Consider the following 17688-nt stretch of genomic DNA (forward strand, 5'->3'; position numbering starts at 1 on the left):
AGTAAATTATACATTTCACAACCTACATGATCTTTTACTATTGTATTTATAACCACACTGTACTATGCATCGCATCATGTGCCTTTGAAATTTTGAACTATTTTTTGGTTGATAAATCAAAATAATGCATGTACATTTTTTTACTCAAATTTTGTAAAGTGTTCCTCCTGTTAAACGCAATTAACTTCAACTCTATATGCATATTTTTTGAAAATGCTATATAAATATACATATTTAGGTCTATGTATACATGTGTTATGTATACATGTGTTTTTAAAATGATTCCCGTTTAATTAGTGTAGTAGGATTGTTGGTTGCAGATTAAACAGATTATTCATCGATTTCACTTATATTATGGCTTAATATTTTATTTTTCGTTAATATTTTGTGATGTGTAGTCTATTTTATATGTTTATATATATATATATATATACATATATATATATATATATACACTGTATAGGCTTGTAGGATTGTAGGATAGCGGTGAATAAATTTATTATTATTGTTGTTGTCGGTGGTGTGTTTGTAAGCGCCATTTAAAAAAGATCTCAGAGGCGCTAACGATTATTGCAGTACATTGCATAGCGCGATAATCGTTAGCGATTAAATCGTATCTTGTAGATATTGTATTTCAGGATTTATGTTGCGCTTCATTTAGCTAGACTTGTAATTTATTTATTTATATGTTTAATAACTTTGAGAAACATTTGACACGATGACATGTTGAGGCGTTTTGAACACTACGAAATCATTATAAGATATTTTTTATTTAAAATTATACTGATAATGCAATGGAATGTTAACATTGTGCTTTGCAATGCCTGAGTGAAACGCTAAAGTAGCAGATAGGTAGCATATAAAATCATCAACGTATACATTTATTTCCGGGTGATCAACACTCAAAGTCTTGTTGAGGTTATAATTGTTTCTCTTCATCACATCAAGATATTCCTCTTTTATGCCGTGTCTGTATTCAACAGCCAGTGCTTTTATGTCAAATTTGTCAAAGGGTATGGTCTTCAATACCGCGACCTCGTCTCCTTCCACATCCAAACTGAAGAAGTCTACAGTTGTCCTCTCGAGTGCAAGTAGCAGAGCATCTAATGGAAAACATGGAACTTCAGTGGCCAGTTCTTTTGTCTCGCTTGATTTCAATCTTCCTACTTGAGTGTTACTTTCTTCAAAATACAGCTGAAAGTTATGATAATTTAATTGGTTAAAATCTCAAAGCAAAGCACAACATTTAAAATCGTTCGAAAAGTTGACGATTTTTCAAAATTTACAATACTCGATCATGATGTAGTTTTGAAAATAAATTCACTGATTGGTTGGAACTTCGAAGTAATCACCTAAGAATGATTTGTCCGATATGTTTTGAAAACCAGGTTATATTTATTTATTTTATACAGTACAGAGTTTTTCAAATAACTTAATTAAGAAACATCTTTAACGAAAATTTAATGTTTTGAAAGTACTGTACTACCACAAAAGTTAAAGAGTTTAAATTGTAATCTTTAATTCTACCTAAAACTGATCAAAACTTCGAATGCACATTCATTGCCAATCTAAAATTAATCATCATCACCCGTTAGACACTAGATGTAAAAAAAGAAATAAACAAATAAAGAAAAAATTGAAAAAAAATCTAAGTGATCGCAAGTACAAACTGCAAGCTGGAGATTTATTACAAACTCTTAATCAATAGGATTAAATGCAACCCTCCCTTACTTAAGCTCAAATTTATTTAGCAAATGCGATTCAAATTAAAAAATGTTATGGTAATCATATTCTTGATACATATAACATGCAATAAACGTCTGTTTTCTCCAACTTAAATAAACAATCTATATAAATTTATTTCTTAAAAAGCATGGTAAATGCAAAAAAAGCGTTACAACGAACTGCTCAGTTTCGACATACTATTGATCATTAAATGAAAATCTCTTTCTAAAAAGCACCGATAAATCTTTACGATGACTGCAAATGTATCAGATGTGCACATGCACACCTATTTTCCAACAAGAAATTTAAAAAACACATAATACAAGTAGTTCAAATGCTTCCGAATTTTTCAAAACGTTTGCTCATCTTTTAGACTTGCTTAGCTTATACTTTGCAAGGTAACTGTTAACAGTCCGTATTATTCTAGCTATCTAAATTTTTGGTATTTCGATAACGTCAATCCTTAAATTTTATTTCTTTGGCATCTTGCAATCAATACTAACAATGTATGAGCTTACGTTTTTCGTGTGAATAATAATTTAGAAATCTATTGGTTTTACAGATATTTCTCATAAACTATGTAGTTTGTTAAAAAGTAATTTTGAAGCTCAGATAAAATTTAGATAAACAAAATTTTTTAATTTACTAAACAACTTATCTTTTGTCATACTTGCGAATGAAGTTAAACAAAAGTAAAATCGCTTAAATCACTCTAATATTTCACAATATTGTTTTTAAATTTAACACGGATTTTCAATTATCTTTTACAATCATCATAACAAAACAACATGTAGAACATGTGTTCAAATTTGCGCGAAGACGGTTGACAAAACTTTCTTAAAAACGTTAATTGAAATGTTGATAACGTAGCAACTAACCTTCGAGGTATAATTGAATGGACTCAAACAAGCATTGATTGCCCATACATTTCTATTCTTGCCAATCAATTGAGTAAAAAAGTAAGGATCAGGTTCAACCAACAATCCTGTCCAGTTCCTCTCTACTTCCAAAAACAACGTGTTTGATGCTGTTTGACCATCATATGCACCTGCTTCTACAAAGAATCCATTCGTCGTCCTTAGAAAAAACAAATTCATCATTTAAATTTTAAGAAATTATATGATTGATATAATAGAAATTTACTTTATTGAGAATGTTATCAATTTTTTTGGCTTGCGGTGTTTTTGTGATGAACTGATACTTCAACACTTTGTTGCCACTGGGAGGATGTATTATATTCTTAAGAAATGCAATTAAATCTGGATTTATTGAGTCGATCATGGATTTGGCAAATTTGTCAAATTGGTTTTTTATTTCTTGAGGAAAACTTGAAAATCCTAAACCGTGAAAAACTGTCGGAGAACACTCAAAAAATTGCAATTTTAGAAACAATTTATTACTCAAAATGAATAAAAAGACACACAAGCATGAGATAGCAAAGGTTAAAAATATTCTATGTGATATTATAAACCGTCTCATTTTTAAATTGTGCAATGCTCAGTTGCGAAATATCTTTCTGTTTATTTATCCTTATTTAATTTACTCTATGATTAAAAATATGATTAAGGTACTCTATGATTAAAAATAAACGAACAAACACACACATACACACACACACACACACATATATATATATATATATATATTATATAAGGTATACATGTGTTTGTGTTAACATCATAGATGTCTCGATGTAATAAGTCGAGACATCTATGGTTGATATATATATATATATGTATGTTTGTATGTGTGTGTATATATATATATATACTGAACTCATTTTTATTTTATGCAGAGGAAGCTTTTTTTGGTAGTTTTTGCCATCATCGATGTAATATATTATCAACTAATGGTTGTTTCTTATATATACTTATATATCTGTGCCTTTCTACTTTGTTGGTTCAATCAATCAATCAATCAATCAATCAATTAATCAATTAGCTTATAAAGGGCTATTTCCGTGATGTTCAACAGCGCTCCTTAATGAATTTTGAAAACAGATGGGTCTTGAGATCCGCTCTGAACTTTGCAAGTGATGGAGAAGTAGTTAGAGAAGTAGGTAGAGAGTTCCAGAGAAAAGGACCAGAAAAAGTAAAAGCAGATTTGGCAAAAGAGTGTTTAACACGAGTTAAAAAAAAGCGAGAAGAAGAAGACGATCGTAAACCGGAGCGTTTAGGTTGAATTAATATATCTGATAAATACTTAGGAAATAATTTAGATTGAGACTTATACATGAACGTGCAAATTTTAAAAATTATTCTATATTTTATAGGTAGCCAGTGCATGAGAACAAGATATGGAGATATATGAGAAAAGAAAGGGGCACGAGCAACTAGACGAGCAGCAGAGTTAAAAGCTTTACTTAAAAGATAGAGTATAGAGTCAGGAAGACCATAGTAGAGCGAGTTACAATAATCAATCCTAGATAAGACTAACGAAGTAACAAGAAGGAGAAGAGTAGGATCATCAAAAAAAGGCAAAAGTTTTTTTATTCTACGTATTTTACGGTTCCTACGAAATTATAGATATAATTGGCTTATTGGTTCTAGGTTATTGGGTTATTGATTTGCTTTTTTGGTTCCAGATATAAGTACATATAAGATAGAATCATTAGTTGATAACATCATACCGTTTTGAAAATGGTGAAAGATTACAGAGAAAATTAATAAAGAAGGTAGTTAAAAACTTTGTTTTCTATATAAACAAGTTGAAAAAGGATAAAAAATACGATACGAATTATTGAAAAACTGAACCAAAAGCTGATAAAAACATTACTATTCTATAAAGATTGATAATAATTTCTTGACGCAGGTTGAATGCAGAAAATAGTTTTTATTCATATGAATATAGAACAATCTGTTTTACTGTTCTGTACTGCTGTACTGTAACGTTTGCTTTGTGAACTGGATGATGAAACTGACAATAAGTTTTGTTTAATTTTAAATTGCGATAGTCCATAGATTTTTAGATAATAGGAATAGTTCTATTGTCTATTTATCCAGAAGTTCATGGTGGTAGAGGTATTGCCCATACACAGATATTCTAAGTATAGGCTGACACAACACCGCCACAATTTTAATCATAACCTTGAAATTAGGTCAGGTCTTGCTTCTCTGCTAATTTTGATTTTTTCTGGTAAACAAAATAAATGGCTGTGGTTTCACGTGCGTTGTGTTTGGCTCGTTCCGGGTTATTTTCCTGCCGTAACGTGCTGTTTGCCGCCGATCAAAGCTGGAATAATGCAAATAACAGTGATATCACAGGTTGTTTAAGTTTTTATATTGATTTCATTAAATTAAACTTTATTTGATTCATTTTATCATTTTTTTGTTATGGTGATTGTGGAAAATGTAGGTTATCAAATCCGACTGGCTCATTTTAAAATTTCCAAATAAATTTTTTCAGGAAAAAGGTATCTATTTTGCTCGGAGTATGTCGGCATTGAAAACTTTAAAAGACAAAAAGCCATAATGTCTGATGAAATCGGTAGTTTGAAAGGTTAGTTTACCTACCTTAACCCTTTGGTTTGACCTTTTTTAATACCAAGTTTAGTTAGGTTTTTAAACTGTTCTTTTATAATTTTAATTAATTATTTATTGTTATTAAATATTAATTCAATTTTAATTTTAACAATTTGTTCAATTGTTCATGTTTTAAGTAGGATTTTATGATTTTTTATTTTAGTATTTTTAATCTAATTGTCAGTATAATAATTATTATTAATATTATAAATTACTATAGATTACTATAGATTATAAATACTTTTTTTCTATGTAATTCATGAAGGGAATTTTATGAAGAAAGTCAAAAGTTATGTGGAAGAGTCTGACCATAACTCCATATTTACTGAAGATTTGAAGATGGTTGTGTACTTTGCTGAGACAACAGATGACCTAGACCTTGTGGCTCACATGATCAGAAAGTTATTTGAAAATTAATATTCATTAGATTTTTCTATAACCAATCAATAAAATTCTGACAAACTAAATGTAAATGAGCTAATTAATTAAAAACACTTTCAGATATCATTCCCAAAATGTTGACATGAAATTTTCGGCCTTCAGATTTGGCCCACTTGTCATGAGGTTATTATATATACACCAGAACCACAAACTTGCATACCAGCTCTTCAATGATAAGGTCATTTACTTCACTTTGAAATATATCATTTCATGTATTCAAGTTTTAATTTTCATTGATGTTTAAAATCTTGCTTAAGTTTAATTATTATAAATTAAAAAACCATTTTCAATTGAGATTTGTTAACAGAATATGTATGATAGTGGGTTTAATTTTTTGCTAGAAAAACTTCCAAGTTATGGTTGTAATGTTTTGGTTTCATATTTATGATAATTACTCTTCTTTAAAGTCACTAGATGGTTTTTTCAATCAAATGACAACGTGTGTAACATACATGGACCTGATGTACGTCTGCAAGGAGTATGAGAAAGTGATAGAGGCCATGCACGAGGTAGCCAGGCGACACGCGACACGTATCAAGTACCCCGTCGACTGCATGACTCTCGCTGCTGCTGCTGCTTATAAGATGGTCGGGACTATGATAATGACTGGTCTTGATTGACAATGTTAAAATGATGATAACTTAATGACAAGGATAATGACCAGTAATTACATATCAATTCATTTTTCCAAACAGAACACAAAAGAGTCACTAGAAAAGTTGAAGGCACTTCTGTTGAGTGCTAAGTCTTCTGAATGTGATCTGTCATTGAGAACAGTCATATATAGCTCATTTCTAGCATATAAACAAGTTATATTTGGATTTTTATAACTTATTTTTAGTATATTTGCAATTCTACTGTTTGATTTTTTTATGTTTTTTTTTATTTTATTAATTCATACAACTTTATTTTCCATACAAATAAACTCAGCAAGATGCAAAATTAGCTTTGGAAATGTTGAGTCTATTGTCAGGAAATAGAGAAGTTAACCTTCCATCTGCCTACATTAATCTCAAGGTAGCCTCTGACTGAGTGTGTGTGTGTGCGTGCATACGTGCGTGCGTGTGTGTTTTATGTGCATGTGTATGTGTATGTATGGCTTTGCTGTCAATTTAGTATGTGTTTTGTACAAGTTTTGTGTCTTAGTTTAGAACGTACTCTGAATTATGCAAGTATTATTATCAGCCTAAATTACTTAAACATATTCATAAAAATTTAGTTCATGAAATTGATTCTTGATTAAAATCTCATTTATTTTTTCAAAAAATTATCTTTTGTGAAATTATTTTTTCTCTTCCCAGTCGCTGATCTATGCAGAGTTGGGCAGGTTCGAGGAGGCCCTGCACATCCTCAGCTCCTACGTTAACAGAGATCGACCGGGTGCCAGGAGAATTGATATCTTCCAGGAAGTGGTTTGTCTCTTTTGTCATCTCTTTATTATTTTATGTTTTTTGTTGTGTGTGTTCAGTTTATTCGTTCATTTTATTTATCATTCTAAACACTTTTATCAGCCAAATTTATCAAAATACTATATTTTTACGTGCTTTTAACGTTTTAATGGATAATTTTTTTTCCAAACTTAATATTTCACTTGTAATGTATTGCATTGTATTGTATTGTAATAAACGTTTACGTGATTAATATGATAGTCATGCTCTAATGAAATGTTCTATACTCTTTAACCTAACCAACAACATCAGCTGGAGAAATTGAAGGCAAGCTTAACATCTTCCTCATCTCCATCCAGCAAAGTTCTCTTGAAATCTGTCAACCAATTTGAATCCAACCTGCAATCGACTGGCTATCTCCTGGTAGACTCCTTTGAAACTTATCTTGACTCAACAATCAAGAAGAAGAGAGGCCTTCAAGATGGTTTTAAGCAGAGAGAAAGGATTCCCATTGGTGGTTACAGGAGGGATTCGGAGGGCGTTTTCAGTGGGTCCCAGAGAAGAAGGGGCCTGTTGTAGGCTGTTAACATTTTTGAAGTCTTATTCTCTTATCCGATTGGTTTATGTCGTTTCGTTTGTCGAATAAATTGTGTCCGTTACATGTTTTTGTGTTTCTGTTCCTGAGAAGTAACCGGATGTTGGTTAGTCGTGTGTAGTTAATTTGATTAAATGTGTTGTTATATAGGATATTGGTTGATTGACTTATTTTTATCCTTCTGGTATTATCAATATTTCTTAATAGTTTACGCTGAGTGTTTGTTTGTCCCAATCTAAGAAAGCATGCTTTTTTGGAAAGTAAATTATCATAAATAATTTATTGGATGTAGTTCCGTTTTTAACTTAAAAATATTAATTTTAAAACTTTTTGAAACGTTTATTTAAGAAAAATAAAATAAATAATTTTGACGCGTAGTAAATTTTCATCGTGCTGAAAATGAGCGAATTTTATCACCTGTATAGCCGTCCATCTATCGTTCTGGATTTTCGATGTTTAGCTGCATGCTCCATCAGGCCTTACTTAGTTTTTTGTGGGCTGGGGCTGAGTCAAATTTGTAGTGAATGTTGTTGGTTTGTTGCCGTGGTTGAGGTCATTGGTTATGCCATCCTTTCCTAAATTAAAGCCATTCAGCGTGTGATCAAAAATATTTTGGAATTTCAATGTCGAATGCGATTCTGATCTGTCTACGTTCGTCATTATTTCAAATAAAAAAATTATTAGTTGGTTTCTCTCATAGATGATATATGTACAAATATAAAAATATACACCTGAGTTGCGCGTACGTACAGACGCACATAGGCACACGTAAATCGCACATAAGTACGAACGTACACGAACAAACCATCATTGATCATTCTGAAAATATTGTTTATGAACTTTAACCCGCTCTCGGGAATGACACGCGTCCTTAACGCGTTCGTGTCGGTGCGTGCAAATTAAATTGAAAAAATTGCACAAATTTGTATCTGCTTGTCTCTCCGTGTGCGTGATTCGGTTATTGCTGCGTATATCAGCGAGAATTTTGTCTGTTTGAAATGCAATTGAAAAATTACAAGTAAGAAACGTCAACGTCGCAAGACGTCTTCTACGAATCGCTACAAATGTCCATCCGTGCGTTAAGAGAAAACGCAAAAATTCAAAACAAAAAGTGACGTCAGAGTAGTGGGCAATGCAACGTTGTCGACATCTTGTCTGTCCGTCTGTTGTGTAAGACGGATGCAGCAAGCAAGCTGTCTTGCTGCTGCTGCTGTTGTTGCTGCTACTACTGCTCAATAGTGCAATGGTCGAAAAATATCTTAGATGCGAAGAATGATGGAAGGAAACAAATGATGACGGATGAATGATGCAGCGTGGTTATGCAGGCGGTAAGGAAGCGGTTTTTAAATTGATGATTTCAATCACGAATTGGTTGAAATGAATGTATCGTTTGAAAATTACGGCTCCGACCTTTGAATGAATGACATTGAAAAATAAAATATCAAACTTTTAAAAAAATATTTACATATTTTAAGAATATTGCTTCATAAGAATATTGATAGTTGCGATAGCAAACATTATCTTAATAATATTAGTGTTTTCAAAAAACGTTCCCATAAAAAATGTTGAGAATCTTATAAACATCGTCACTAGAAAAATTACCATACAAATGAGAGAACCATTTTTTTCACCTTCTTTTGTCCACGTATTATCGTTAATATTCCTCCTCGAGATGGTAAACAAATTCTTATTATTCTCACGCTCGTCGTCGTCATCGTCGATGACGTCATAGTTATAGTCAGTCATCACTGTTAATGTTCATTTGCACTTCATATCGCATTTGTACTTTAATTTTTTGTGATGCGAGACATTAGCTAGTTGAATTTCAAAAAAGATGTGTGTGTGTGTGTGTGTGTGTGTGTGTGTGTGTGTGTGTGTGTGTGTGTGGTATGTGAGGTGTGTGAGAGAGTTAAAATTCACAATTTGTACCATTTGTATTATAATTCATACAACATTCTCACAGAATATTAGTAACAATGCTGCGGCAAAAGATTTTTCACATCTATATCCAAATTATCCATCCTTACGTTAAACAAATAAAATGGAATAAAAATGAAAGTTCTCAAAAGGATGGCCATAGAGTTGCCACAGAATTTTCCAACGGATTTCTTCAAAAGAACTAGATTTATGAACATTCATGATTGAAGATTGCCAAAGGCATCCAAATTTACATTCTTTTGTACTATGAGGATAACGTTATCAACTGATTTTGTAACACTTAACTATGTTGGTGATATAGTGAGTGGCAAAGTGACAATAGGCGCTAGTTGTAATAATTTTTGTTTGTTGCAACCATGATTCATGATTCATCCATTCTTTCACGATTGAAACAACAAAACATCTCCTATTATTTTGCTCACATATATATATATATATATATTTATGTATATATATATATATATATATATATGTGTGTGTGTGTGTGTGTGTATTTATCTTTATATATATTTATTATATTATTTATGTATGTATATATATATATATATACATACATATATACACAATTACATATATGTATTTGTGAGTTTGTGTGCAAGTTAAAATGTATTTTAATTAGAAGTGAATTGCTAATTGCTACTTTAAACATCCGTCATATTAATAGACAGCAAAAACACATAACAACTCATCAATAAAAATTTATTGTCACCATCAATTTGTTTTTCTACCAAAAATTGTACCGGAACTAAGAGCTAACGTGTGCACATTATATATACACATGTATGTATGCATATGTTGTTTGAGATGCGTGCATGAACATAATCACAAATATTTAAAGTTTATTAATTATTAATGAGAACGTTTCAAAATTAACTGTATCGCGAGTGATATATTAATATATGACTGCTGGGGTGAGTAAGCATGGATCTGACAAAACGGAATAATGTAACTGCATTCACTGCATGCACATATTGAAAGCATGGAATGTAACCAGCTGTATCACGTGCGCCGAGTTGAAAGAAGGATTGAGTGAACGAAAGAATGAATGAATGAATCTGTAGAATGAATGAGAGAACGAACCGAATACTGTTTGGAGACTGAATGTTATCATTTTGACATATGTTTGTTTTTGTACGTTCGCTTAGTAAGGATTGTTCTGCTGTTTTACATTTCAAAAAAATTTTTATATGCTAAGAATGTGTGTCAGTGTTGTTTTCCACTGTGGTTGTTGTGGGTTTTTTTATCAATTTTATGAATTTTTATAATTTTATATAATATATAATAACTATAATAACAAATTTTACAACTTTTTCCAGAACTCTAGAAAGACAGCGGCGGAATAATAATTCACTGGCAGATTATTAAACGTTTGTAATATCAACTGTTGTAATTTTGAATGGACAGACAAGCCTGTTGAAATAAAATAAAATCTGAAAGTGAGAAAAGTTTGGTTGATGAAATAATTTCTTGAGAAGAAAGAACAAAAGCTGATATAATGTCGAATAGGGCGAAATCAACTTTCCAATCATCTGCGGCCACAAACTTCCTTAAGATTCTCCTCACCATCTTCAATTTTGTTTTCCTGGTTTGTTCACTTTTTGTTTTGAAAAAACTTCGTTCTAATAAAATATATAAGATTAATTTTATCTTTATCAAATGTAAGTCGTTCAGTAATTGTTATCATTTATCCATAATCATTTGCACTTTGTGTAAACAAAAACTAAAGCTAAGATATCAAGGCCGTAGTATTTTGATAAATGAAAAAAGCTGACAGCAAATTTTTGGGTCAACGAATTTTTGACTAACATTTTACAAAACATGCCAGTTTCTCTAATAAAGTGTCAATTAACCGCGCAACCAGCCAACCAACCAATTAAAATCAATCACAACAAATTAACCAACAAATCGCAATCCGCAACAAACCAACCAACCAATCACAGTTCACAACCATCCAATTAAAACCCACAACCAAACCAACCAATCACAATCAAGGCATCTGGTGTGGCGATACTGGGTCTTGGATTATGGATGCACTTTGAACTGTACCGCTACATGCAGCTGACCACTGTTTATTACGATGCGGCTCCATACATTCTGGTTTCCATTGGGATGGCCATCATTCTGATTGGCTGCCTCGGCTGCATGTGCACTATCAAAGGACACGGGCGATGGCTGTACTTGGTGAGTACACTGATGGATGCATGGATGAATGGATGGATGAATGAATGGATAGATGATGGGTTGGATGAATGACTGGATGAATAAATGAATGAATGAATGGATGGATGATTGGTTGTAAAAAAAATAAACGTATAAAAAAACCATTATATGGCGCTAATTTTTTGAAAGGGTGAATGAATGAATGAATGAATGAAGGAAGGAATGAATGAATGAATGAATGAACGAACAAACGAATGAATGAATAAATGGATGCATAGGTAAATAAATGAATGAAATGATTAATGAACGTTGAATGGTAACATAATTTATTTTAACAATAAAAACATGCCATAGTTTTTTAAATGCATTTATAGATGAAATGATGATTAGATTTCATTAACGTATGTAATATTTACCAAAAAAAAATTTTAAAACAATATTTTTATTTGTTGGTGGTCTATAAAATCATCATCATCATCATCGTCGTCTTCGTCATCATCAGTTCACAGCATTCCTGATAATGATATTCATCTTGGAGGTTTCCACCGCCATATCGGCGTTCGTCTATAGGGATACCGTTAGTTCAATTATTATTATTTATTATTATTATTCATTTATTAATTCTTCTTCTTCTTTTTATTATTATTACAACTGTTATTATTATTATTATTATTATTATTATTATTTATTATTCATTTATTAATTCTTCTTATTATTATTATTATTACAACTGTTATTATTATTATTATTTATTATTATTATTATTCATTTATTAATTCTTCTTCTTCTTAATATTATTGATTATTATTAATTACTAATTACTATTATTATTAATTATTATTATTATTAACTGTTATTATTACTATTATTATTATTATTGTAGTTGTTGTTTTTGTTATTTTTACTTGTATTTGAAATAAATTTATTAGCACCGTGAATTTCGTACCTAATGATATCTCGCATGCACTCTTGGAATATTAGCAATGAAATTTTGTATAACTAATAGAAAAAGAAAGAAAGAATGAATGAATGAATGAATGAATGAATGAATGAATGAATTAATTAATTAATTAATGAGTTAATTAATGAATGAAATAATGAGTTAATTAATAAATGAATGGAAGAAAGAATGGATGGGTGTATAGACAGATAGTTGAATGGATCTAATATATAATTAAATAATGAATAGATTGATTGACGGATGCGTGCTGCAGCACGAATGAATGAATGAATAAATAAACGAATGAATGAATGATCATCACCATTACATTCACCATCACTACATCATCATCACTGGCCATCAGATCAAGCGTGGATTCAGCGAGGGGATGTTGCTGGCCATGGAGGAATACATGGAAGACCCGGAGAAGCAGGCTGCCATTGATGGCATTCAGAGTAAAGTTGGTTCTGATGATGATGACGGTTACGGTCATGATTATAGTGATTATGGTGATGATTGTTAAAACGATGAGAATGACGATTGTGGTGATGGTGAAGGCATTCATTTTTCATTCGTTCATATATTCATCACTTTTTAACATTGGACGTCATCATCTTTATGAATGACGTCAACATCTTCACAGTACAGGTCACCATCACCTTAATTATTTTCATCATCAACAACGTTTGACCTCATCGTCATCACCGTCATCATCACTCTCATCATCACGTGCATCTTTCAAAACAGCTTCGCTGCTGCGGCTACAACAGCCACGAAGACTGGTCCAACTACACCATCACCCACGGCCACATACCCGTGCCCAAGAGCTGCTGCAAGGTCAAGAAGTGCGACACCACTGACCCTGAAGCTATCTACGTCAAGGTATGCTTCCGCTGTATTCTGCTGTTCTAAATGTATTTTTATCTATTCCTGGCATATAACTGAATTTTGTGTCGTAATTCGTAATATAAGATATGTGTGCTGTGTAGTTAATTATGTATATGTAGGGTTTATTGTATGCATGTGTGTGTGTGCGCGTGTGTGTGTGTGTGCGTGCGTGCTGTTTTCATAACTACTTGGGTGTATATTTTATTACATGCACGAATGCACGAACGACGAGTTGTTAGTGTAGTTTCGTGTGGGTAACTAATTTTGTGTTTGTAGTTTTTTAGATGTGTGTGTGTGCGTGTGTGCGTGTGTGTGTGTGAAGTGATGTGTTGAGTGTGTACGTGCATGTTTTGGACACTACTGTGCAGATATGAGCGTTGTGTCGAATGTGGTAGCTAGGAAAAACACAAAAATCCATTATAAAAATGTTGCTCGTACCTAGTGAATCATTAGCTGTTTGCGTGCAAATGTTAACATGCAAAGCAATATATACACATACGTACAATACTAAACAATGCAATACAATACAATACAATACGATGCAATGCAATACAATACGATATTGTACAATACAAAACAATACTATACAACAGAGTACAACACAATACAATACAATCAAACGTTCGTTCGTTCATTCGTTGATTCATTTATTTATTCAACCAATCGTTAATTCATTCATTCATTTATTCATTTTTTTATCCATCCATTCATCTATCCATTCGTTCAATCAATCAATCATTCATCCATCCATTCATTCATCTATTCATTCATCCGCCCATCCATCCATCCATCTAGGGATGTTTTGAGAGGGTGTCAGCGTTCATGAGAAGCAACTTCTCCATGATCGGTGGCATAGCTGCTGGGTTCGGACTTGTCCAGGTTGGTGGTAATGATGATGATTTTATGGTGGTGGTAATGATGATGATTGCATGGTGGTGGTGATGATTGCATGGTGGTGGTGATGTTGATTGCATGGTGAGGATGATGATTGCATGGTGGTGGTGGTGATGATGGTTGTATAGTGATGATGATGGTGATCCTTACCATCCTCATCATCACCATCATTATCACCACCACTACTATCATCATCGTCATTATCACAGCTACTGGGAGCAGTGATATCCTGCTGTCTGAGTAGGAACATCAACAAACATCGCTATGAGCAGATGGAATGATGAACATGACAGAAAAATCCGCGACGATGATTATGATGACATGGTGGTAAGGACTATGACATAATGGTGATGATGATAATGATGATGTTGAGGATGATGATGATGGTGATGATGGTTTTGATTAAAATGATGATGATTATGAAGAGGACGACGACGATGATGGTGATGATTGAAGTGCTAATGACTGCAACGATATTGAGCAATAAAATGTGACGACGTGGAAAACTGTAGTCACTGTAGTATGTACGTATGCGTGTTTGTGTGTGTGTGGTGTGTGTGTGTGTGTGGTGTGTGTGTGTGTGTTTGTATGGAACGTTTTTCGATTGATTGATGATGATGACGAGATGATCAGATTTTTAAATCATAATGAAGAGGATGACGATGATGATAATCAGGATGATTATGATGATGATAATAATTAAGATGATGATAACGATGATGTTGATGATGATGATGATGACGACGACGATGATGATGATGATGATAACGGTGATGATGATGATGCGTGAAACTTGAGATGGCAAAACAGTACATTCAATCCAAAAAAATTTTTTTATTTTGTATCATTAAAAATATTAATCTGACATTTACTTTTAAAGGTGATGACGACGACGATGATGATGGTGGTTATGAAATATCAATATGATGATAGTGATGATATCTAAATGATATCAATCTGATGATGAAGATGATACTAAAAGGATATCAAAGTAATGATTATAGCTTGAAAAGGGTTATTGGTTTGCTTTGTTTAAATATTTTTTCCATTATATTGCTAAAAATTCGAATACGCGCAACTATTATCTTGCAGTTTGCTGATATATTTTATCCATCTATTTGTTCGTTCGTTCTTTGTTCATTTCTTCATTTTACACACTCATTCATTCATTAATTCACTAATTTATTCACTCCTTCATTCATTCATCCATTCATTCGGTTTTTATTCACTCATACCTACACTCACTGGCTCACCGATCAGTAATTACTTCGTTAACTTATTCAGCATTTTTGGTAAAGTAATTGTAAAATTGAAATAATATTTTCTCCACTCTGATGTTTTATAAACTTTTTAATTATTTCATTTTATTGCCAATAAAGAAAAAATCTTAAAACATCTCTTTCCCTATCAGATAAAAAACTGAAAAATGCTTGAATATTTTATAAAACTCACAAAAATTCGAAAATTTACCACACACACACACCCCAATCACACACGCACAAACAATACACATACACACACATACATAAACATATGTCTCTATCTTTTTATAGTTTTTTTCTGTGCAAACATTAATTTAAAATCTCAATTTCTGCGAAGTTTGAAGAAGATTAGAGTCATTTTGAATTTAAAGTTTTCTGTCAACACCGTTCATTCATTTAATAAATACCCACATACACGCACACACACGCACACGCACACACACACACATATATATATATATATATATATCTATATAATGTATATATAATGTATCATAAGACATCAACGTCATAATATTAATAAATGTATAGTATAACAAGTCCTTATCATTATCATCATCATCACTATCAATTTCATTGACGTCATAATCATCATCCTCATATTTATCATCATCATCATCAACAACCTTATTATTGCTATTATTATTCTTTTTGTTATTATTATTGTTATTATCGTCGTCGTCATCGCCATTGTTATTGTAAATTTGATGTTGTTTTGTGGTACAAGCCTACTAGCATTTTGTGCATGTTGTTTGTGTGTTTGTTGTTTGTGTGTTTGTTGTTTGTGTGTGTTTGTTGTTTGTGTGTTTGTTGTTTGTGTGTGTTTGTTGTTTGTGTGTGCCAACTCGAGTATGATAACGATGATTATGATAATGATGATGAAAACTATTGTGGCGATTATGGATAATATGATTGTATGTAATCGTGACGTCAAACGGGATGATGATGATAATGATGACACTTCCGGTAAGTTTTGTTTTTTTTGTTTTTAAACTATAAGAACACGTTTTAGTTTTTTTTCCAAATCTCTTTTCTTCCAATTTTTCAATCCATTAAAATTCCATTTAAAGTCTTGTGCATGTCTTTATAGTAAAGCTTTTAATTCAATTCAAGGATAAACACATATAAACACACACACACACACACACAAACTTACACACACACAGATACAAATTTAGACATATACAAATGCGCATATATACATACACATACACACCCATAAAAAACAATACACACACGCACGCGTAGAGAAACATATGAATTTATTTTAAACGAATAAACATTTATATCCATGTGTAGTTGTACATAAAGCATAATTAGCAACTTTTACCTGAGCGCACAATCATTCGCTAACATGACACACCACGTAATACGACACGACACAACACAACGGGCCGACCAAACAACTTGACCTTTCATAATTTGTTTGACCTTTGATGTTGTGACGTCACAATGACGTGTCGTGTTTTTAGTCATAATAATTTCAAACGTTTTATAATGTATCCTTTATTATTCATAATCTTCTGTAGAGAGTTTATATATCGGATAATGATACTACATATTCATCGTACGATACTTATATTATGATGATGTTAATAAAAATACTTGCATCTATACTGTTGTTTTATTTTAAATTTAAAAGTAAACATCTACTTTATTTTTATGATATAATTCTTGTGTTTCATTTAAAATTATTTTAGACTAAGCAAAACCTGTAGGCCTTCACTTAATAATATGTTAACATTAAATATATAAGTTGTATTGAATAAACCAACGTGCAAAATGATATATATCATTAGAAAAAATAAAATTGTCTCACTATCAATCAATGGTTTAATTAGACGCGAAGCAAGTTTCTTGATAAATTTACTTTCCGTGTTATGCTGACAGATTAGCGTGCCTAAGCCGGTATGTACAGGAATGCATGTGCATGCGC

At 31.9% G+C, this 17688-nt stretch overlaps 3 protein-coding genes across 3 annotated transcripts; 2 read left to right on the top strand and 1 right to left on the bottom strand.

Annotated features, from left to right (window-relative positions):
• Positions 1-768: 768 nt before the first annotated feature.
• HELRODRAFT_175117 (hypothetical protein) lies at positions 769-3006 on the bottom strand (the record flags this gene model as incomplete). Its single annotated transcript, XM_009022554.1, has 3 exons — positions 769-1194; positions 2604-2802; positions 2927-3006. 3 exons carry the CDS (start codon positions 3004-3006, stop codon positions 769-771), a joined length of 705 nt encoding a protein of 234 aa, XP_009020802.1.
• A 1867-nt stretch (positions 3007-4873) lies between these two features.
• Positions 4874-8051, top strand: HELRODRAFT_192372 (hypothetical protein; the record flags this gene model as incomplete). Its single annotated transcript, XM_009022555.1, has 9 exons — positions 4874-4988; positions 5131-5223; positions 5512-5647; positions 5748-5865; positions 6095-6274; positions 6383-6496; positions 6618-6704; positions 6989-7099; positions 7388-8051. The coding sequence occupies 9 exons, from the start codon at positions 4874-4876 to the stop codon at positions 7652-7654; spliced, it is 1221 nt and encodes a 406-aa protein (XP_009020803.1). The 3' UTR covers positions 7655-8051.
• A 2753-nt stretch (positions 8052-10804) lies between these two features.
• On the top strand, positions 10805-17365 carry HELRODRAFT_185730 (hypothetical protein). Its single transcript, XM_009022556.1, has 10 exons — positions 10805-10838; positions 10925-11193; positions 11601-11789; positions 12271-12345; positions 13073-13168; positions 13456-13590; positions 14392-14475; positions 14700-14817; positions 15371-17101; positions 17129-17365. The coding sequence occupies exons 2-8, from the start codon at positions 11104-11106 to the stop codon at positions 14769-14771; spliced, it is 741 nt and encodes a 246-aa protein (XP_009020804.1). The 5' UTR covers positions 10805-10838; positions 10925-11103; the 3' UTR covers positions 14772-14817; positions 15371-17101; positions 17129-17365.
• Positions 17366-17688: the final 323 nt, after the last annotated feature.

Source organism: Helobdella robusta (genome assembly GCF_000326865.2).
Source record: "Helobdella robusta unplaced genomic scaffold HELROscaffold_32, whole genome shotgun sequence".
NCBI lineage: Eukaryota > Metazoa > Annelida > Clitellata > Rhynchobdellida > Glossiphoniidae > Helobdella > Helobdella robusta.

Bases quoted from the DNA above. Each gene is read 5' to 3' on its own strand.
- HELRODRAFT_185730 (XM_009022556.1), top strand. From the start codon at position 11,104: ATGTCGAATAGGGCGAAATCAACTTTCCAATCATCTGCGGCCACAAAC. The intron at 11,790-12,270 runs GTGAGTACACTG...CGTCATCATCAG, and splicing joins ACGGGCGATGGCTGTACTTG to TTCACAGCATTCCTGATAAT. The intron at 13,169-13,455 runs GTTGGTTCTGAT...CTTTCAAAACAG, and splicing joins TTGATGGCATTCAGAGTAAA to CTTCGCTGCTGCGGCTACAA.